We start from the raw sequence: 23,983 nt of genomic DNA, 5'->3' as shown, positions 1-23,983 counted from the left end.
GTTGGAATTATGAGAAGTCATAATGACATAATTATGAGATAAAACGTCCAAATTATGAGATAAGTCATCATTTAAAGGTACAAAGTCATAATTCTAAAAATGTAAAACATCGATTGAGATAAGAAGTCATATTTATGAGATATGTTATAATTAAAAAGTCATAAGAGTCGGAATTATGAGAAGTCAATGACAGTCATAATTATGAGATAAAACGTCCAATTATGAGATAAGTCATCATTTTGAGATACAACGTCATAAGTATATAAACAAAAGATTTTTTGAGATAAGAAGTCATAATTATGAGATATGTTATAAATAAAAAAAAGTCATAATAGTTGGAATTATGAGGGGGAAAAAACGAAACTATGAGATATTAGGTCATAATTATGACAAAATCTCATAATTTTGACTTTTTTCATAACTCAAAATTGTGATATTTAAAATTCAAAATGAGAAAGATCCTAATTATGATGTAAAAAGTCATGAGATAAGTCAGAATTATGAGAAGTCATAATGAAGTAATCATAATTATGAGATAAGTCATAATTTTGAGATACAAATTCATAATTTTATATAAACGATTGAGATAGGAATGTCATAATTATGAGATATTCTATAACTTAAAAAAAATCATAATAGTCGGAATTATGAGGGAGAACAAATCGAAATTATGAGATAGTAAGTCATAATTATGACACATTTTAAAATTCAAAATAAGGAAGATCCTAATTATGAGATAAAAATTGATAATTAGATAAAGTCAGAATGATGAGAATTCAATGAGATAGATGGATAGTACTTTATTAATTCCTACAGGAAAATTAAAATGAGATATTCATAATTATGAGATGCAGTCGTGATTGAGATAAAACGTACAACTTATAAGATAAGTCATCATTTGGAGATACAAAGTCATAATTATATAAACAAAAAATTATTGAGATAAGAAGTCATAATTATGAGATATGTTATAACTAATAAGTCATAGAAGTCGGAATTAAAGGACAAAAACAAATTGAAATTTTGAGATAGTAATTCATAACTATGACAAAATCTCACAATTTTGACTCTTTTCATAAATCAAAATTGTGAGATTTAAAATTCAGAATGAGAAAGATCCTAATTACGAGACTAAAAGTCATGAGATACAGTCAGAATTATGAGAAGGCAATGAAATAGTCCTAACTCTGAGATGCAGTCATAATTGAGATAAAACGTCATAACTTTGAGATAGAAAGTCATAATTATGAGATTTAAAAACAAAATCTAAATTATGATAGGTTAAAATAACAAGATAAAAGTGAAAATGAGATAAAAATGTATTGATTTAAGAAGTCATAGTTATGAGGTAAAGTGATAATTATGACATAAAAAGTACTAATTATTAGATTAAGTGATAATTATCTAAAAACGAGCAATTATTAGAATAGGTGATAATTATGATATAAAAAGTGGTAATTATTAGATTAAGTGTTGGAATCGGGGGTTAAATCACCAAAAATGATTCGCGGGCGCGGCCACCTGCTGCTGCTCACTGCTCCCCTCACCTGCCAGGGGGTGATGAAGGGGATGGGTCAAATGCAAAAGACAAATGTCACCACACTTGGTACTTTAACTTAACTTAACTTAAAGGGGAACATTATCAGCGACCTTACGTAAGCGTCAATATATACTTTGATGTTGCAGAAAAAAGACCATATGTTTTTTTAACCGATTTCCAAACTCTAAAAGGGTGAATTTGGCGATTTAAACGCCTTTCAATTGTTAGCTGTCGAAGCGATGACCTTTCACCCGTGACGTTACAACGGGAAGCAATCCGCCATTTTCTCAAACACATTACACACACCAAGTCAAATCAGCTGTTATTTTCCTTTTTTTCGACTGTTTTCCGTACCTTGGAGACATCATGCCTCGTCGATGCTAACATGCTGTTTAGACTAGCTGTATGGACATATTGCATCATTATGCCTCATTTGTAGCTATATTTGCATCCAGCCTTTCCCTCCACCCACATTTAATGCCAAACAAACACATACCAATCGATGGATTCAAGTTGCACCAGTGTCAAAAGATGCAAGTCCCTCATTTGTTCTGCACATTTTACCGACGATAGCGATGCTACGACAGAGATGTGTGGACACTCAAAGCAGATGCAATTCTAAAGATAAAGTCAACAAAATCACAAAGGTGAGTTTTGTTGATGTTATTGACTTCTGTGCTAATCAGACATATTTGGTCACAGCATGACTGCCAGCTAATCGATGCTAACATGGTATGTAGGCTAGCTGTATGTACATTTGTAGCTATATTTGCATCCAACCTTTCCCTCCACCCACATTTAATGCCAAACAAACACTTACCAATCAACGAATGTAAGTTGCTCCAGTGGTCAAACGATGCAATTGTTGGTTGGAAGGCGATCGCCGAATAGCTTCTATAGCTATAGCTATTGAGCGAATAGCTTCAGTTTCTTCTTCATACCAATCGACGGATTCAAGTTGCACCAGTGTCAAAAGATGCGAAAGTCCCTCGTTTGTTCTGCACATTTTACAGACGATAGCGATGCTACGACGGAGATGTGTGGATATCCTGCGACACTCAAAGCAGATGCATTTCCAACAATAAAGTTAACGAAATCACAAAGGTGAGTTTTGTTGATGTTATTGACTTATGTGCTAATCAGACATATTTGGTCGCCGCATGACTGCCAGCTAATTTATGCTAACATCCTATTTAGGCTAGCTGTATGTACATTTGTAGCTAGATTTGCATGCAGCCTTTCCCTCCACCCACATTTAATGCCAAACAAACACTTACCAATCGACAAATTTAAGTTGCTCCAGTGGTCAAAAGATGCAATCGTTGGTTGGAAGGCGATCGCCGAATAGCTTCAATAGCTATTGAGCGAATAGCTTCAGTTTCTTCTTCAATTTCGTTTTCGCTATCTGCCTCTACACTCCAACCATCCGTTTCTATACATGCGTAATCTGTTGAATCGCTTAAGCCGCTGAAATCCGAGTCTGAATCCGAGCTAATGTCGCTATATCTTGCTGTGCTATCCGCCATGTTTGTTTGTATTGGCGTCACACAGGAAAATGGACGATGGATTTACAAATAGTGAAAATCAGGCACTTTAAAGCCTTTTTTCGAGATATTCCATGATGGGTAAAATTTGGAAAAAAACTTCGAAAAATAAAATAAGCCACTGGGAACTGACTTTTAACCATTCTGAAATGGTGATAATGTTCCCCTTTAATGAGATGAAAAGGCCTTAGAATGGGTAGAAAGTCCAAACCCCGGAAAAAAAGAACACTTTAGTAAGTGGATGGCATGTGTTGGACTGAATATGCAGAAGAAAGCAGGCGACTTATGTTGAATATTTCTTATTCAGACATGAGCGACGGGATACATCTTACAAGGTGTATAAGAAACACAACAGCAACGGTTGCCATGCCGACACGGATACGGCATCCGGTATTAAGTGAGGGGGAAAGGAGCTCCCGACGACACGCCAGCAAGACACTTTATTATTCCATCAATGTGCGAGAAATAGGAGGTGAACGCGAGACGATCAGGGTTGGAGAAAGAATGGGGCCACGTCCTCTTCCAGAACCGGGCCCGGGTTTGTTTCTCACACGGCTCACAACATCTTCCTCTTCTCAAACTCCTGGAAGACAACAGAGGAGGAAGTGGGGGTGGGGTGAGGGTGGGGGGGTGAAATGTTTTATTTGTCTGGGTTCCTCACAGCTCCACTTAGCACAGGAGAGGGTGTTTATTTAGAGCGGGGGGTCGGCAACCTGCGGCTCTGGAACTGGAGCTCCTCAAAAATGTATGCAAAATGGAAAAAGATGAGTGGGTAAAAAACATATTTTTTGTTTTAAAATGGTTTCTGTAGGACAAACATGACACAAACCTCCCTAATTGTTATAAAGCACACTGTTTTTCTTAAACATGCTTCACTGATTCCAGTATTTGGCGAGCACCGTTTTGTCCTACTAATTTTAGCGTCTTTGAACTCACCGTGGTTTGTTTACGTCAGGGGTGTCCAAACTTTTTCCACTGAGGGCCGCACATGGAAAAATTAAAGCATTTCGGGGCCAGTTTGATAATTTTCCTTTTCAAACCATAACAAAATATATGGATTTTTTACATTTATTTTACCTTTAGAGGTCCCGGGGACCATAAAGGGTCTCAGTTATTGAAATGTTAAAAATAAGTCAAATTTTCATTGTTATTTTTTATTTAATGCTTACAGTAAATCTCTATATCAACTTTAAAAAAAATTAAAAAATAAAAGTTTAATTGGCATTTCTGTCAAAAATAACTTACTCAGTGGCCTAGTGGTTAGAGTGTCCGCCCTGAGATGGGTAGGTCGTGAGTTCAAATCCCGGCCGAGTCATACTATAAAAAATGGGAGCCATTTTTATAGTCCCTGCTTGGCACTCAGCATCAAGGGTTGGAATTGGGGGTTAAATCACCATAAATGATTCCCGGGCGCGGCACTGCTGCTGCTCACTGCTCCCCTCACCTCCCAGGGGGTGAACAAGGGGTGATGGGTCAAATGCAGAGAATAATTTCGCCACACTTAGTGTGTGTGTGACAATCATTGGTACTTTAACTTTTAATTAGAGCCCTAAAAGATCAATAATGTAGGACACCATTGATTTTAATCATTTTATATTTTTGAGTAATCAGAGTGAAAAGATCAATAAAATACCACTAAATATATTTGGAATCCAAAAGGTGCCCCACTTAAAAAGTGATACATTTTTATTAGTTTTTTTTTTTTTTAACTTTTAACACTTAAGTTACGAGATCAACTTCAAATATATCCGTCAATTTTACGTTTAAACTAATATTTTGTTTGTTTTATGCTCTTTTGTCAAAGAAAACTTGCAATATTTACCACATAAAACATTTTAAAATGAAATATTTGAACTAATTGGAGCTTTGAAAATAATTCATTATAACATATATTTATATAGGTGTGTGTGAGTGTGTGTGTGTATATGATGGACATATGTGTATTTTGGGTATATGCATTTGTGTATGTATGTGATTATGTGTGTATGTATATATATATATATGTATATGTATGTATATATATATATATATAAATTGTATCTATGTGTGTGTGTATATATGTGTGTACATATGTATATATGTAAGTGTGTGTGAATTTAAATGTATTATATATAGATAATATATAGCATCTACGCAGCAACCACTGAACTGAATTATATTATATATATTATTGTATTACATATTGTAAATATATATTGTATACGTATAGGGGTGGGACCTAATAAATTTACTTCTTCCCACTCCCTTTTGAGCCAATCTTGACATCTACAAAAGATTAGTCACATGTAATGTTTTCAATGTAGGTGTAAAAATAATGTATTTATATATTTCTTTTGTATTTTATGTCATTATCTTGTTTTGTTTGCATGGCTCAAAATAAACCATTCATTCATTCATTCATTCATTCAACATGGATTTTTTGTAATTTTTTTTTTTTTTTGGAGCAATGGCAAAAAAATAAATAATTGATTGAGTGAAACTTGTAATTAGCACATATTCCATTAAGTTGACCACTAAATGGAAACACCCCAATAAGTTTTTCAACTTGTTTAAGTCGGAGTCCATGTTAATCATTTCATGGTAAAGATGTTTTTTACATAGTAAAATAAAGACAAAAGAAAAAAAAAAACAGCCTCCAGGCAGCTTTGTATCAACACTTTATCTTGATAGATTTCACCTCATTCCAATATTTATATTTTTTTATTTTTGCAATAGCATTTCCAGAATGTGTGGCGGCACCCCTGCTTTACATGTACAACTTTCTCCGACTTTCTAGGACATGTTTTATGCCACTTCTGTTTCTGTCTCATTTTGTCGACCAAACTTTTAATGTTGTGCATGAATGCACAAAGGTGAGTTTTGTTGATGTTATTGACTTGTGTAAAGTGCTAATCAGACATATTTTGTCACTGCATGACTGCAAGTTAATTGATGCTAACATGCTATTTAGGCTAGCTATATGTAAATATTGCATCATTATACCTCATTTGTAGCTATATTGGAGCTCATTTAGTTTCCTTTAAGTCCTCTTAATTCAATTTATATCTCATGACACACTATCTGTATGTAATATGGCTTTTAAGTTTGTTTTGCGGCTCCAGACAGATTTTTTTGGGCTCTTTCAACGTTTTGGGTTGCCGACCCCTGCCTTCACAGCCCAAACTGTCTGATGGATGTCAGGCTACACCTGTGTTGTTTACCTGGAGGACCCGGGTGGACAAAGCAACAACAAAATCAACATATAGTCCTGGTCAAAAGTTTACATACACTTGTAAAGAACATAATGTCGTGGCTGTCTTGAGTTTCCAATCATTTCTACAACTCTTATTTTTTTGTGATGTAGTGATTGGAGCACATACTTGGTCACAAAAAAAGTTTGGTTCTTTTATGAATTTATTATGGCTCTACTGGGTCAAAAGTATACATACAGCTTACATGTCCCTTGGCAAGTTTCACTGCAATAAGGCGCTTTTGGTAGCCGTCCACAAGCTTCTGCTTGGATCTTTGACCACAAAATTGGTGCAGTTCAGCTATGTGTGTTGCTTTTCTGACACGGACTTGTTTCTTCAGCATTGTCCACACGTTTAGGTCAGGACTTTGGGAAGGCCATTCGAAAAAACCTTCATTCTAGCCTGATTTGGCACTTTACCACTTGGGATCATTGTCCTGTTGGAACACCCAACTTCGCCCAAGACCCAACCTCTGCGCTGATGATTTTAGCTGGTCCTGAACAATTTGGAGCTTTTTCATTGTCCCATTTACTCTCCGTAAAGCACCGGCTCCATTGGCGGCAAAACAGGCCCAGAGCATAATACTACCACCACCATGCTTGTTGGTTAGTTTGGTGTTCCTGGGATTAAAGGCCTCACCTTTTCTCCACCAAACATATTGCTGGGTATTGTGTCCAAACAGCATCGTTTTTGTTTCGTCTGAGTACAAAACTTTCTTTCAGAAGGTCTTATCTTTGTCCATGTGATGTCAGATGAAACAAAAACTGAGCGGTTTGGCCACAATACCCAGCAATATGTTAGGAGGAAAAAATGAGAGGCCTTTAATCCCAGGAACACCATCCCTACCGTCAAGCATGGTGGTGGTAGTATTATGCTCTGGGCCTGTTTTGCTGCCAATGGAACTGCTGCTTTAAATGGGACAATGAAAAAGCAGGATGACCTCCAAATTCTTCAGGACAAGCTAAAATCATCAGCCCGGAGGTTGGGTCTTCGGCACAGTTGGGTGTTCCAACAAGACAATGATCCCAGGCAGCTCAGTTTTTGTTTCATCTGACCACAGAACTTTCTTTCAGAAAGTCTTATCTTTGTCCATGTGGTGTCAGATGAAACAAAAACGGAGCGGTTTGGCTACAATACCCAGCAATATGTTAGGAGGAGAAAAGGAGGGGCCTTTAATCCAAGGAACACCTTTCCTACCGTCAAGCAAGGTGGTGGTAGTATTATGCTGTGGGCCTGTTTTGCTGCCAATGGAACTGGTGCTTAAAGTGGGACAATGAAAAAGGAGGATTAGCTCCAAATTCTTCAGGACCAGCTAAAATCATCAGCCCAGAGGTTGGGTCTTGGGCGCAGTTGGGTGTTCCAACAGGACGATGATCCCATCCATCCATTTTCTACCGCTTGTCCCTTTTTTGGGGTCGCTGGAGCCTATCTTAGCTGCATTCGGGCGGACGGCGGCGTAAACCCTGGACAAGTCGCCAGCTCATCGCAGGACGATGATCCCTAACAGCTCAATTTTTGTTTCATCTGACCACAGAACTTTCCTCCAGAAGGACTTATCTTTGTCCATGTGATGTCAGATAAAACAAAAACGGTGCTGTTTGGACACACAATACCCAGCAATATGTCTGGAGGAGAAAAGGTGGGGTCTTTAATCCCAGGAACACCATACCTACCGCCAAGCATGGTGGTGGTAGTCTTATACTCTGGGCTTGTTTTTCTGCCAATAGAACTGGTGCTTTACAGAGAGTAAACAGGACAATGAAAAACCTCCAAATTCTTGAAGACGAGCTAAAATCATCAGAAGAAGCAAATTTCATGAATGTTTTTTGTGACTAACAAGTATGTGCTCAAATAAAAAAAAAATAAGAGTCGTAGAAATGATTGGAAACTCAAGACAGCCATGACATTATGTTCTTTACAAGTGTTTGTACACTTTTCACCAGGACTTTATCACACAGGAGGAGTGAAGGAGAAGTCCCTCTTCATGCAAATGTCCTTTATGGCAATGTTTTTCAACCACTGTGCCGCGGCACACTAGTGCGCCACTAGATGTTGTCTGGTGTGCCGTGGGAAATGATGCAACTTCACCTAATTAGTCCCAAAAAATGTTTTTTTCTGCAAATTTAAAAAATTTAAAAAAAAAGCAGTTAAATATAAGTTTAATAATGGTGACTTTAATGACGTCATTGTCACAATGTGACAATAACGTCATTAAAAAAAAAAAAAAAAATTTTTTTTTTGTGGAAGTAAATAATTATAATTCTGCGATGAGGTGGCGACTTGTCCAGGGTGTACCCCGCCTTCCGCCCGATTGTAGCTGAGATAGGCGCCAGCGCCTCCCGCGACCCCAAAAGGGAATAAGCAGTAAAAATGGATGGATGGATAATTATAATCTGCAAATACTGTGCCATTCCTTAGTCTCCGTGCTGTGTAGAACTTGGCTGTAGAACTGTGATCCCAATATGCAGACCACAGACTGCAGCTAAAAAAAAGGTATGTAACACTTAAGCAACAAATTAACAAAAGGAAAAGGCAAAAAAACATAGGGATGGCTATGTAAAATGACAGTAAAACTGAACTGGTTACAAAGTAAACAGAAACAGAATGCTGGACGACAGCAAAAACTTGCAGCGTGTGGAGCAGAGACGGCGTACACAAAGTACATCCGTAAGGTGACATGGCAACCCACAAAGAAGAATAGCAACAACTTCAATAGCCTTGCTTGCTAACGCAAAGCAGGTGTGGGGAATAGCGCTCAAAAGAAGACATAAAACTGCTACAGGAAAGCACCAAAATAACAGCACAAGACAACAACTAAAGCACTACACAGGAGAACACCAAGAAACTCAAAATAAGGCACGAGGAGGACCTGGTGGAGTTTCATTTCTTAACGTTTTCTGCTGGTGGTGTGCCCCCGGATTTTTAAATGGAAAAAAATGTGCCTCGTCTCAAAAAAGGTTGCAAAACACTGCTTTATGGGGGGTACAGGCCTGAAGCGGCTCCTATAGCTGGCGGTACAGTGCCACCCTGAGGGCACACGGCGCCGGTGTTTCTTTTAACGCCTCCTGCTGTGGAGGCGGACTGAGTGAAGACTTAAGGAACCTTTTTTTGTGGCGCTTGATTGCCAGCTCGCAGTCAACAGGGTGCAGTCATTTGGAGAAAGGATTTCGGAAGGAAGCGGGCATGAAAAGAAGGAACAAAAGCAAATGGAGGAAATGGCTGTATTACACTTAAATGCTTTGATAGGCGAGGCGACAGCATGGAAGTAAAAGCGATGATTTTGAGAGCGTTTAAAAAAAAAAAAGGATTGGAATGGAAGAGGAGTGAAAAGGAGGGCAGACAATGACAATGCAAGATATTTATGTGGAGATGGATCTTTCACAATCCTTATGTAAGATTACTTATATAGTTTTCTTTTTTGATGCATTCTCTTCTAAATAAAGTCAGCTGACAGTGGAGTGGATAGGTGCTCATAAAGACCTGGGAATAAACAGCACTACATTTGCACCTGGAAGCATGAATATGAACAAAGTACAGGTGCTGGTCATATTTTTAGAATATCATGAAAAAGTTGATTTATTTCATTAATTCCATTTAGAAAGTCAAACTTGTAGAATGTACACATTCATTCCAAACAGACTGATACATTTCAAGTGTTTTTTGCCAAAAAGGAGATGATTATAGCTGACAACCAATAAAAACCCTAAATTCAACATCTCAGAAAATTAGAATATGGTGAAAAGGTCAGATATTGAAGACACCTGGTGCCACACTAATTATCTGACTAACTCAAAACACCTGGAAAAGCCTTTAAATGGTCTCTCGTTTTGATTCTGTATGACACACAATCATGGGGAAGACTGCTGACTTGACAACTGTCCAAAAGATGACCATTGACACCTTAAAGAAGGAGGGCAAGACACAAAAGGTCATTGCCAAAGAGGTTGGATGTTCCCAGAGCTCTGTGTCCAAGCACATTAATAGAGAGGCGAAGGGAAGACAAAGATGTGGTAGAAAAAAAGTGTACAAGAGGGATAACCGCGCCCTGGAGAGAATAGTCAAACAAAACCGATTAAAAAATGTGGAGGAGATCCACAAAGAGTGGACTGCAGCTGGAGTCAGTGCTTCAAGAACCACCACGCACCGACGTATGCAAGATATGGGCTTCAGCTGTCGCATTCCTTGTGTAAAGCCACTCTTGAATAAGAGACAACGTCAAAAGCGTCTCGCCTGGGCTCAAGACAAAAAGGACTGGACTGCTGCTGAGTGGTCCAAGGTTATGTTTTCAGATGAAAGTGAATTTTGTATCTCCTTTGGAAATCAAGGTCCCAGAGTCTGGAGGAAGACAGGAGAGGCACAGAATCTACGTTGCCTGAAGTCCAGTGTCAAATTTCCACAATGGGTAATGGTCTGGGGTGCCATGTCATCTGCTGGTGTTGGTCCACTGTGTTTCCTGAGGTCTAGGGTCAATGCAGCAGTCTACCAGAAAGTTTTAGAACACTTTATGCTGCCTGCCGCGGACCAATTTTATGGAGGTGAAGATTTCATTTTCCAACATGACTTGGCACCTGCACACAGTGCCAAATCTACCAGTACCTGGTTTAAGGACCATGGTATCCCTGTTCTTGATTGGCCTGCAAACTCACCTGACCTTAACCCCATAGAAAAGCTATGGGGTATTGTGAAGCGGAAGATGCGAGATGCCAGACCCAACAATGCTGAAGAGCTGAAGGCCACTATTAAAGCACCCTGGGCTCTCATAACACCTGAGGAGTGCAACAGACTGGTGGACTCCATGCCACGCCGTATTGCTCCAGCAATTCAGGCAAAAGGAGCTGCAACTAAGTATTGATTGCCGTACATGCTGAAACTTTCCATGTTCATACTTTTCAGTTGGCCCACATTTCTAAAAAATATTTTTTGCTACTAGTCCTAACTAATATTCTAATTTTCTGAGATACTGAATTTGGGATTTTCAGTAATTGTCAGTACTAATTATCAAAATTTAAATAAATAAACATTTCAAATATATCACTATGTGTGTGATGAATTGATATAATACGTAAGTTTCACGTTTTGAAAATAATTACTGAAATAAATCAACTTTTTCCAAGATATTCTAATAATATGAACAGCACCTGTATTAGAGGTTTTGTTATAACTGCGAGCTACCAGGTTGATCGTGGAGGGTGTCAGTCTATCACTAATCAGGCATTGAAAAAAAGACCTAAAAAATTAGCCACCATCCATCTTCACTACAGATGTCTGATAATGGCTTTTTTGCCGATATTGTCCAACTCTTAATTACCGATTCCGATATCAACCGATATACAGTGGGGCAAAAATAGTATTTAGTCAGCCACCGATTGTGCAAGTTCTCCCACTTAAAACGATGACAGAGGTCTGTAATTTTCATCATAGGTACACTTCAACTGTGAGAGACAGAATGTGAAAAAAAAATACAGGAATTCACATTGTAGGAATTTTAAATAATTTGTCAATTATGGTGGAAAATAAGTATTTGGTCAACCATTCAAAGCTCTCACTGATGGAAGGAGGTTTTGGCTCTAAATTCATTCTTTCCTTAACACGGATCAATCTTCCTGTCCCCTTAGCAGAAAAACAGCCCCAAAGCATGATGTTTCCACCCCTATGATTCACAGTAGGTGTGGTGTTCTTGGGATGCAACTCAGTATTCTTCTTCCTCCAAATGCGACAAGTTGAGTTTATACCAAAAGTTCTATTTTGGTTTCATCTGACCACATGACATTCTCCCAATCCTCTGCTGTATCATCCATGTACTCTCTGGCAAACTTCAGACGGGCCTGGACATGCACTGGCTTAAGCAGGGGGACACGTCAGGCACTGCAGGATTTGATTCCTTGTCAGCGTAGTGTGTTACTGATGGTAACCTTTGTTACTTTGGTCCCAGCTCTCTGCAGGTCATTCACCAGGTCCCCCCGTGTGGTTCTGGGATTTTTGCTCACCGTTCTCAAGATCATTTTGACCCCACGGGATGAGATCTTGCGTGGAGCCCCAAATCGAGGGAGATTATATCTTGTATGTTTTCCATTTTCTGATAATTGGTCCCACAGTTGATTTTTTCACACCAAGCTGCTTGCCTATTGTAGATTAGCTCTTCCCAGTCTGGTGCAGGTCTACAATTCTTTTCCTGGTGTCCTTCGACAGCGGATCAGTCGTCCTGTCCCCTTAGCAGAAAAACAGCCCCAAAGCATGATGTTTCCACCCCCATGCTTCACAGTAGGTATGGTGTGCTTGGGATGCAACTCAGTATTCTTCTTCCTCCAAACACGACGAGTTGAGTTTATACCAAAAAGCTCTATTTTGGTTTCATCTGACCACATGACATTCTCCCAATCCTCTGCTGTATCATCCAAGTGCTCTCTGGCAAACTTCAGACGGGCCCGGACATGGAAGATTATCAGTGGTCTTGTATGTCTTCCATTATCTGATAATTGCTCCCACAGTTGATTTTTTCACACCAAGCTGCTTGCCTATTGTAGATTCACTCTTCCCAGTCTGGTGCAGGTCTACAATTCTTTTCCTGGTGTCCTTCGACAGCTCTTTGGTCTTGGCCATAGTGGAGTTTGGAGCCTGACTGTTTGAGGCTGTGGACAGGTGTCTTTTATACAGATAACGAGTTCAAACAGGTTCCATTAATACAGGTAACGAGTGGAGGACAGAAGAGCTTCTTAAATAATAAGTTACAGGTCTGTGAGAGCCGGAGATCTTCCTTGTTTGAAGTGACCAAATACTTATTTTCCACCATAATTTACAAATAAATTATTCAAAATTCCTACAATGTGAATTCCTGGATTTTTTCTTTCACATTCTGTCTCTCACAGTTGAAGTGTACCTATGATGAAAATTACAGACCTCTGTCATCATTTTAAGTGGGAGACTTTCACAATCGGTGGCTGACTAAATACTTTTTTGCCCCACTGTATACAGTGGTGGAATTAACACATTATGATGCCTAATTTTGTTGTGATGCCCCGATGGATGCATTAAACAAGGTTTTCCAAAATAAATCAACTCAAGTTATGGAAAAAACTGCCAACATGGCACTGCCATATTTATCATTGAAGTCACAAAGTGCATTATTTTTTTCAATATGCCTCAAAACAGCAGCTTGGAATTTGGGACATGCTCTCCCTGGGAGAGCATGAGGAGGTTGAAGTGTATATTGTAGCGTCCCGGAACAGTTAGTGCTGCAAGGGGTTCTGGGTATTTCTTCTGTTGTGTTTATGTGTTACAGTGCGGATGTTCTCCCGAAATGCGTTTGTCATTCTTGTTTGGTGTGAGTTCATAGTGTGGCGCATATTTGTAAAAGTGTTAAAGGCCTACTGAAATGAGATTTTCTTATTTAAACGGGGATAGCAGGTACATTCTATGTGTCATACTTAATGATTTCGCAACATTGCCATATTTTTGCTGAAAGGATTTAGTAGAGAACATTGACGATAAAATTCGCAACTTTTGGTGCTGATGAAAAAGCCTCGCCTGCACCGGAAGTAGCAGACGATGTGTGCGTGACCTCACGGGTTGTGGAGTTCCTCACATCTGAACATTGTTTACAATCATGGCCACCAGCAGCGAGAGCGATTCGGACCGAGAAAGCAACAATTTCCCCATAATTTGAGCGAGGATGAAAGATTTGTGGATGAGGAAAGTGAAAGTGAAGGACTAGAAAAATTGCAAAAAAAAAAAGACTATACAGTGGGAGCGATTCAGATGTTATTAGACAAATCTACTAGGATCATTCTGGAAAATCCCTTATCTGCTTATTGTGTTACTAGTGTTTTAGTGAGATTATATGGTCGTACCTGTACAACCTGAAGGTCGGCCCCGCACCTTTATTCAGCACCAGTCAACGGGTCGTAGCGATGCCCATTTCTGCCCTTCGCAAGAGACCCACTTCGAAACACGATCTTTCGAAATGATTGCTTCATAATACACTGTACTTTGTGTGTGTGGTCCAATTCAACTGTGTTGGCTTGACCGCTCTGTTCCATAGGAAAGCTTCACCGTCATCTTTCAGGAATGTAAACAATGACAGTGTTTGTGTTGCTAAAGGCGGCCGCAATACACTGCTTCCCACCTACAGCTTTCTTCTTTGACGTCTCTAGTATTCATTGAACAAATTGCAAAAGATTCAGCAACACAGTAGTCCAGAATACTGTGGAATTATGCGATGAAAACAGACGACCCTATAGCTGGGAACGGTGCTGGAACAAAATGTCCTCTACAATGTGCGACGTCACGCGCACACGTCATTATACCGCGACGTTTTAGCATGATACTATCGCGCGAAATTTAAAATTGCAATTTAGTAAACTAACACAATTTCCCAACTCATATGGAAACGGGGTTTGTAAATAAGTGTTATGAATGATAGGCACAATTCCCCCCAAAAAGTGCAGCTCCTCTTACAGGTCTTATTCCAATGAGCCAGTGTGTGCATACCAGTTCCAGATATTCGGTAAACAAAGTTAAGAAGCTGTTAATTAGTCTTGCATACGAATGAAGGCGTCTGGTGAGCAGAAGTTTCCCTGATATCGCCTTCCTGCCCCAGAGGCGAGACTAATTCCAGCGGCTATCACGTCGACTGTTGCATATTTGTGTTACATTCGCACCGTGCCGTCCGCAAACAGCTGGGGAAATACACATCGCATAAATTAGCTCATTTGGAAATGCTCTTTAAGTGGCTGCAGGAATTTATTTAAGACATAAAAATTGCATGAGGGACATGGACAACTTTCATCAGTCCTTGATGAAAGTCATGCACATATTTGTCAATTAGATGGGGAAAGGTATGTGGGGGACTGCCCGAGTAAATGACTTCTAGATCTCAATGTTGAAAGTGCAGACGCTTCCTTTGTATCAGAACGGCCACACAAACACACTCCATGGGGCGTCCTGGTTCTTTCACAACTATTTCTTTGTGTAAGCTTCTTCTACTTTGGAAGTGCTGCACACAACATTTTCCAATAAACACATCCCGACACTTTCATGAACATGGTGCCGCTGTTATTAAAGCACCGAGTCGAACACCATGAGTTGGCCTAGAAACTCTTCACGCACGAGATCGACACACATAGTTGTTTCAGAGCTGATACTGCTAACAATTATTCATAGTCAAGGTATTGGGAGCTGATATAGTTCTTCAAACATTAATACCGTATTTTTCGGACTATAAGTCGCAGTTTGTTTCATAGTTTGCGACTTATACTCCGGAGCGACTTATGTGTAAAAATGTGTAAATTTTTTAACACATTACCATAAAATATCAAATAATATTATTTATCTCATTCGCGGAAGAGACGAAGAAAATGTCAGCAATCGTCACACACACATCAACCAATAAAAATTTGGCGGGGGAGGGTCATGGCAGAAGTGCATTGTGGGTAATGGGATGCTAACTGCTATATGCTACTGCCGTAGCTATTTAAATGGATCATTTCAACGTTGGCGGTAACTTATTAAAACTGAGAAGGGCTGAACAAAAATGGCACCGAAAAGGAAATCATGTACTGCAGATTACACAATATCAAATAATATTATTCATCTCATTCGCGGAAGAGACAAAGAAAATGTCAGCAATCGTCACACACACGTCAACCAATAAGAATTTGGCGGGAGAGGGTCATGGCAGAAGTGCATTGCGGGTAATGGGATGCTAACTGCTATATGTTACTGCCGTAGCTATTTAAATGGATCATTTCAACGTTGGCGGTAACTTATTAAAACTGAGAAGGGCTGAACAAAAATGGCACCAAAAAGGAAATCATGTACTGCAGATTACAAGCTGGACGTAGTGAAATATGCAGCAGAAAACGACAAGAGGAAGTTTGGAGTTGGCAGAGTTGTTTAGAAGCGACATCGAGGAAGAAGATTTCATGGGATTTATGGATTAGGAGTGACAGATTATTTGGTAAAGGTATAGCATGTTCTATATGTTATAGTTATTTGAATGACTCTTACCATAAAATGTTAGGTTAACATAGCAGTTGGTTATTTATGCCTCATATAACGTACATTTGTTCATCCTGTTGTTCACTATTCTTTATTTATTTTAAATTGCCTTTCAAATGTCTATTCTTGCTGTTGAATTTTATCAAATAAATTTCCACCAAAAATGCGACTTCAATATGTTTTTTTCCTTCTTTATTATGGATTTTCGGCAGGTGCGACTTATACTCCGGAGCGACTTATACTCCGAAAAAATGCTATAGTATACGTCAGTAAACATTTGGACATGGCTTTAAGTTGTTTTTTAACATTATGTTTTAGGAAACGTCGGACCAGTAGCGACAAGGGTTGTACTGAGACAAACATTTTGGTACCGGTACCAAAATGTATTTCTATACTTTTCTAAATAAAGGGGACCACAACAAATGGCAATATTAGCTGTTAGGGTACATTAAACATGTTTATTATTGCAGTTTAGTTGTTATATAAAATGTTGAACATACTAAACAACTTGTATTTTAGTAGTAAGTAAACGAACAAAGACTCCTAATTAGTCTGCTGACGTTTGCAGTAACATATTGTGTCATTTATACACCTATTATTGTGTACACATTATGAGGGACAATCTGTAAAAATTGATTATTAATCTACTTGCTCATTTACTGTTAATATCTGCTTATTTTCTGTTTCAACATGTTCTATGTACACTTCTGTTAAAATGTAATAATCACTTATTCTTCTCTTCTTTGATACTTTACATTAGTTTTGGATGATACCACACATTTAGGTATCCATTCAATACCAAGTGGTTACAGGATCATACATTGGTCATATTCAAAGTCCTAATGTGTCCAAGAACGTACTTCCTGAGTTTATGAACATTGTGTGAATTTTGAAAAAAATGCAAAAAGATTTTGTGACAATAAAATATAGATGTAATCATAGAAGTATCGACTAGATCAGGGGTTGGGAACCTTTTTGGCTGAGAGAGCCAAGAAGCCAAATATTTTAAAATGTATTTCCCTAAGAGCCATATAATATTTTTTTTAACACTGAACACAACTAAACGCGTGCATTTTTAAGTAAGACCAACATTTCCAGAGTATAATAGGTCTCTTATTCTTCATAATAACATTGTTATTCTGAAGCTAACTGTGGAGGGGGCGTGGCCTCCAGCAAAGCAGGATGTTGCCAGGACCGGCCTCGAAATCAGCGACAGGTGCATAGAAGGCCCACCTGGGCCTTGCAATCTAATCACCTGTCGCTCTGTTCTAAGCAGCAGCCAGGAGGAGAGACAGGGTTGGGGCTGGAGCCAGAGCGCGAGTGAGGACGAAAGAGAAAATGAAAATTGCTGGAAAGCAACTGAGAGAAAAATAAAATAAAACAATATAGTAACCCTAAAACAGGCTCTTGGTGGTCTGAAGAACCCCCAGGAGGGCAAGCCCCACACTAACTAATAATTAATAAATTACTTTTTACCATTAATGCAACATCTTGAACATAAAATAGCATGAGAATGTTTTATATTTTGAACGTTATTTTTAACACTGTGATTACAAGTGGAATTATTCATTACTTATCGTGTTAAGCAATGTCAATTCAGATTTATCCGAGAGCCAGATGCAGTCATCAAAAGAGCCACATCTGGCTCTAGAGCCATAGGTTCCCTACCCCTGGACTAGATACACGCTTGTACTTGGTATCTTTACAGTGGAAGTTAGGTGTAGACCCAACCATGGCGTTTATTTACATTGTGATGCCGGTGAGCTATTGTTTCCTCCTACGGTGTGTAGTGAAGCATGTTTAGCTATTCCTCGTCTAAGAAAATAACTTTATTCGTCGCCATGAAGGCGATTATTAGTCATTTAGAAGTAGCTTAAACACTGCAGACTGCGGATGTACGCTTGCCGCTATCTAGCCATCTTAAAGCATCTCTTCATGAGGGTGTTTCAGTGTTATAACTTCACCTTTATCTTTACTTTTTAGGCCAAAATGCGTCCGTCTCCGTTTTCTGTCTACACTCTGTATCTGATTGTAAGTACTCCGTGTGTGCGCGCTGCCGAACATGCTCATCTGCTTGTAAAATCAGTAATGACACGACTTGATGACAGGTACTTTACAAACAGAGTATAGAACCGTTTTTGATTCATTAGTACCGCGATACCCGGCCCGAGCTCATCTAAGATGGACTGATGGAAAGTGGAAAAAGTGTTCTGTGGTCTGATGAGTCCACATTTCAAATTGTTTTTGGAAACTGTGGACTTTGGGTCCTCCGGACCAAAGAGGAAAAGAACCATCCGGACTGTTCTTGGTGCAAAGTGTAAAAGGCAGCATCTGTGATGGTATGGGGGTGCATTAGTGCCCAAGGCATGGGTAACTTACACATCTGTGAAGGCACCATTAATGCTGAAAGGTACATACAGGTTTTGGAACAACATATGTTGCCATCCATGTATGCCCCTGCTTATTTCAGCAAGACAATGCCAAGCCACGTGTTACAACAGCGTGGCTTTGTAGTAAAACAGTGCAGGTACTAGACTGGCCTGCCATTAAAAAAGGCGTGGCACATTACGAAGCCTAAAATAAGAACAACTTAAGCTGAACATCAAGCAAGAATGGGAAATAATTCCACTTCAAAAATGTGTCTCCTCAGTTCCCAAACCTTTACATGGTGTTGTTAAAAGGAAAGGCCATGTAACACACTGGTGAAAATGCCCTTGTGAAATTTTTTTTGCAATGTGTTGCTGCCATTAAAGTCTAAGTTAATGGTTATTTGCCAAAAAATATATGCTTCTCAATTGGAACAACAAAATATCTTGTCTTTGCAGTCCATTCAATTGAATATAAGTTGAAAAGGATTTGCAAATCATTGTATTTTATTTTTATTTACCTTTTACACAACCTGACAACTTCACCGCTTTTGGGTTTTGTACATAGATTAATACTGTTCTTATTTTCAATCTTCATGTGACCGTCCTTGGACTTTCCTTTTCTCCTTCCTGTAGGACTAGGTATTCAGGTCTCCTCACCATTAAGGAGACTCTCCCAGTCCGGTCTTTGGTCCAGGGCGGCATACAGCTAGGGTTAGAGTCTGGCTGCAAAGTGGGACCTCTACGTTGTCATGGAGACAGTAGGTCAACTTTCTTTGCTGAGTTTCAAAATATGTACTTATTCAAAAAGAAGTTACCAGCCATGTAACACAGTGGTAAAAAAGCCCCTGAGACAACTTTAATGCATTTCTTTGCCATTAAATTCTAAGTTTCTCAGTGTGAACATAAAATATCTTGTCTTTGCAGTCTATTCAATTGACTATAAGTTGATAAGGATTTGCAAATCATTTTATTCTCTTTTTATTCATCATTTATAAACCCTGTTTCCATATGAGTTGGGAAATTACGTTAGATGTAAATATAAACGGAATACATCCAACCATCCATCCATTTCTACCGCTTATTTCCTTTTGGTGTTGCGGGGGGCGCTGGCGCCTATTAAACGGAATACACTGATTTGCAAATCCTTTTCAACCCATATTGAGTTGAATGCACTACAAACACAAGATTTTTGATGATCAAACTCATAAACTTTATTTTTTTTTGCTAATAATTAACTTAGAATTTCATGGCTGCAACACGTGCCAAAGTAGTTGGGAAAGGGCATGTTCACCACTGTGTTACATCACCTTTTCTTTTAACAACTTTCAATAAACGTTTGGGAACTGAGGAAACTAATTGTTGAAGCTTTGAAAGTGGAATTCTTTACCATTCTTGTTTTATGTAGAGCTTCAGTCGTTCAACAGTCCGGGGTCTCTGCTGTTGTATTTTACGCTTCATAATGCGCCACACATTTTCCATAGGAGACAGGTCTGGACTGCAGGAGGGCCAGGAAAGTATCCGGACTCTTTTACTACGAAGCCACGCTGTTGTAACACTTGTCAGCTGAAATAAGCAGGGGCGTCCATGATAACATTGCTTGGATGATAACATATGTTGTTCCAAAACCTGTATGTACCTTTCAGCATTAATGGTGCCTTCACAGATGTGTAAGTTACCCATGCCCATCCATCCATCCATTTCTACCGCTTATTCCCTTTAGGGGTCGCGGGGGGCGCTGGCGCCTATCTCAGCTACAATCGGGCGGAAGGGTTACCCATGCCTTGGGCACTAAAACACCCCCATACCATCACAGATGCTGGCTTTTGAACTTTGCTCCTATAACAATCCGAATGGTTAATTTCCTCTTTGTTCTGGAGGACACCACGTCATATTTCCAAATATGATTTAAAATGTGGACTTGCCAGACCACAGAACACCTTTCCACTTTGCATCAGTCCATCTTAGGTGAGCTCGGGCCCAGCCAAGCCGGCGGCGTTTCTGGGTGGGTTTAGTTTTGCATAGTAGAGTTTTAACTTGCACTTACAGATGTAGCGACCAACTGTAGATACTGACAGTGGTTTTATGACGTGTTCCTGAGCCCATGTATTGATATCTTTTACAAACTGATGTCGGTTTTTGATGCAGTACCGCCTGAGTGGCCGTGCCAGAAACTTGAGGGTTCCAGGTTCGATACCCGCTTCTGCCATCCCAGTCACTGCCGTTATGTCCTTGGGCAAAATACTTTACCCACCTGCTCCCAGTGCCACCCACACTGGTTTAAAAATGTAACTTAGATACTGGGTTTCACAATGTAAAGCACTTTAAGTCACTGGAGAAAAGCGCTATATAAATATAATTCACTTCACGCTTACGTGCAGTGATTTCTCCAGATTCTCTGAACTTCTTGATGATTTTACAGACCGTAGATGGTAAAATTCCTGAATTCCTTGCGATTACTCATTGAGAAATGTTGTTCTAAAACTGTTCGACAATTTGCTTACAAAGTGGTGACCCTCACCCCATCCTTGTTTGTGAATTATTTAGCATTTCATGGAAGCTGCTTTTATACCCAATCATGGCACCCACCTGTTCCCAATTAGCCTGCACACCTGTGGGATGTTCCAAATAAGAGTTTGATGAGCATTCCTAAACTTTATCAGTATTTATTGCCACCTTTCCCAACTTCTTTGTCACTTGCTGCTGGCATCAAATTCTAAAGTTAATGATTTTTTTTGGGGAAAAAAAAATGTTTATCAGTTTGAACATCAAATATGTTGTCTTTGTAGCATATTCAACTGAATATGGGTTGAAAAGGATTTGCAAATCATTGTATTCCGTTTATATTTACAGCTAACACAATTTCCCAACTCATATGGAAACAGTGTTTGTGCACAATGTGACAACTTCACTGCTTTTAGGTTTTGTACACATGGCAGTATGAGGTTAAATTCCTCACTCCTGTTGTTGCACAGTAAAATAATCGCTTTTTGGCCCTTAGATCGTTGGCACTTTGGCCCTTGGAGGCCAAACTGCCAAAGAGAATGGTAGCATTAACCTGCTACCGGGGCCCTACTACCCCAAAAGTATTGCGTAACCTGCGTGTGACCAGTTCCACCCCGGCAGTCTTCTAAGAGATCAACACAGATGTATGAACAGGACGGGTGGCAAATTGAGCGCCCGCATTGCGTGTTTTTCATCATTACACCCAATGATTATGAATTAAAGTTTGGAGGTGGGGGTGGGGGCGCATGAGTAAATCAATATCAGCGTGCAGTCGAGCCAGCAGCGGTAATGAAAGTATGAGATGACGAATGAGTGTAATACATGCATTCCACTTTTTATACATCTTTTTAACGCTTCTCTTGAGATGTAGTGAAATAAAGACGCGCTGGCCTTAACTCATCTTCTGCCAACGTGCATGCATTAAATTCTCCCCGTCTTTACGATACATTGAGAGTTTAATCTCATACTTTTTGACCCAAGCAAATTCAAACCGCATCATATGGTGCCACTAAAGGGCAACTGCACTTTTTTTTTTTGGGGGGGGGGGGGGGGGCTTATCATTCGCAGACCTTAAGTAAGATAAGAACACATTTTTCTTTTCGTTTAAAGGGGAACATTATCACCAGACCTATGTAAGCGTCAATATATACCTTGATGGTGCAGAAAAAAGACCATATATTTTTTTTACCGATATCCAAACTCTAAATGGGTGAATTTTGGCAAATATTTGCCTTTCTGTGTATCGCTCTTTTTGCGATGACGTCAGAACGTGCTGTCGCCGAGGTAATACAGCCGCCATTTTCATTTTCAACACATTACAAACACCGGGTCTCAGCTCTGTTATTTTAAATTTTTTCGACTATTTTTTGGAACCTTGGAGATATCATGCCTCGTCTGTGTGTTGTCGGAGGGCGTAACAACACTAACAGGGAGGGATTGAAGCTGCACCACTGCCCCGAAGATGCGAAAGTGTCTGCTGCCAGACCCCCATTGAATGTGCCAGAGTGTCTCCACATTTCACCGGCGATGACAGACATGGCACAGAGATGTATGGATAACCTGCAGATGCATTTGCAACGATAAAGTCAATGAGATCACAAAGGTGAGTTTTGTTGATGTTGACTTATGTGCTAATCAGACATATTTGGTTGCAGCGTGACTGGCAGCTAATCGATGCTAACATGCTACGCTAATCGACGCTAACATGCTATTTACCGGCGGTGCTAAAGCAGACATGGCACAGAGATGTATGGATAACCTGCAGATGCATTTGCAACGATAAAGTCAACGAGATCACAAAGGTGAGTTTTTTTTATGTTGACTTATGTGCTAATCAGACATATTTGGTTGCGGCGTGACTGGCAGCTAATCGATGCTAACATGCCAGGCTAATCGACGCTAACATGCTATTTACCGGCGGTGCTAAAGCAGACATGGCACAGAGATGTATGGATAACCTGCAGATGCATTTACAACTATAAAGTCAACAAATTCACAAAGGTGAGTTTTGTTGATGTTGACTGCCAGCTAATCGATGCTTACATGCTACGCTAATCGACGTTAACATGCTATTTACCAGCGGTGCTAAAGAAGACATGGCACAGAGATGTATGGATAACCTGCAGATGCATTTGTAACTATATTACGTTTACTTCCACCCACATTTAATGCGAAAAAAACACTTACCAATTGAAGGATTTAAGTTGCTCCAGTGTCACGAGATGCGAAAGTCCTGATCGTTTGGTCCGCACATTTTACGGCGATGCTAACGCAGCTATTCGGCCATGCTATGGCTATGAATAGCGTCAATAGCTATTCGCTCAATAGCTTCAGTTTCTTCTTCAATACTTTCATACTCCAACCATCCGTTTCAATACATGCGTAATCTGTTGAATCGCTTGAGTCGCTGAAATCCGAGTCTGAATCCGAGCTAATGTCGCTATATCTTGCTGTGGTATTCGATAGTTGATTGTTTACATTGGCAGCACTGTATGACGTCACAGGGAAATGGATAGATGCATTACAAATAGCGAAAATCAAGCACTTTAAAGATTTTTTAGGGATATTCGGGGACCGGTAAAATTTTGAAAAAAAATTCAAAAAACACAACAAGCCACTGAGAACTGATATTTATTGTTTTCAACCCTTTTGAAATTGTGATAATGTTCCCCTTTAATACATTCTAAGTTGTAAAATATGACAAGTCAGAGGTGGCTAACTATACAGCTAATTGGAGTACTCTACAGTAGTGGTTCTCAAATGGGGGTACGTGTACCCCTGGGGGTACTTGAAGTTATGCCA

At 39.5% G+C, this 23,983-nt stretch overlaps 1 protein-coding gene across 1 annotated transcript in view; it reads right to left on the bottom strand.

Moving 5' to 3' along the window:
- Positions 1-3,367: 3,367 nt before the first annotated feature.
- The window catches only part of suclg1 (succinate-CoA ligase GDP/ADP-forming subunit alph), a 107,771-nt gene continuing 87,155 nt past the window's right edge, over positions 3,368-23,983 (bottom strand). The window contains exon 9 of the mRNA XM_061880695.1: positions 3,368-3,667. Coding sequence (XP_061736679.1) covers positions 3,641-3,667 — 27 coding nt within the window. The 3' untranslated portion in view covers positions 3,368-3,640. The remainder of the gene's footprint in view (positions 3,668-23,983) is intronic.

The sequence above is a fragment of the Nerophis ophidion genome, linkage group LG20 (assembly GCF_033978795.1).
Source record: "Nerophis ophidion isolate RoL-2023_Sa linkage group LG20, RoL_Noph_v1.0, whole genome shotgun sequence".
Classification (NCBI taxonomy): domain Eukaryota; kingdom Metazoa; phylum Chordata; class Actinopteri; order Syngnathiformes; family Syngnathidae; genus Nerophis; species Nerophis ophidion.
Note: the sequence above shows the minus strand (reverse complement) of the source record. Positions and strands in the feature narration are given on the sequence as shown.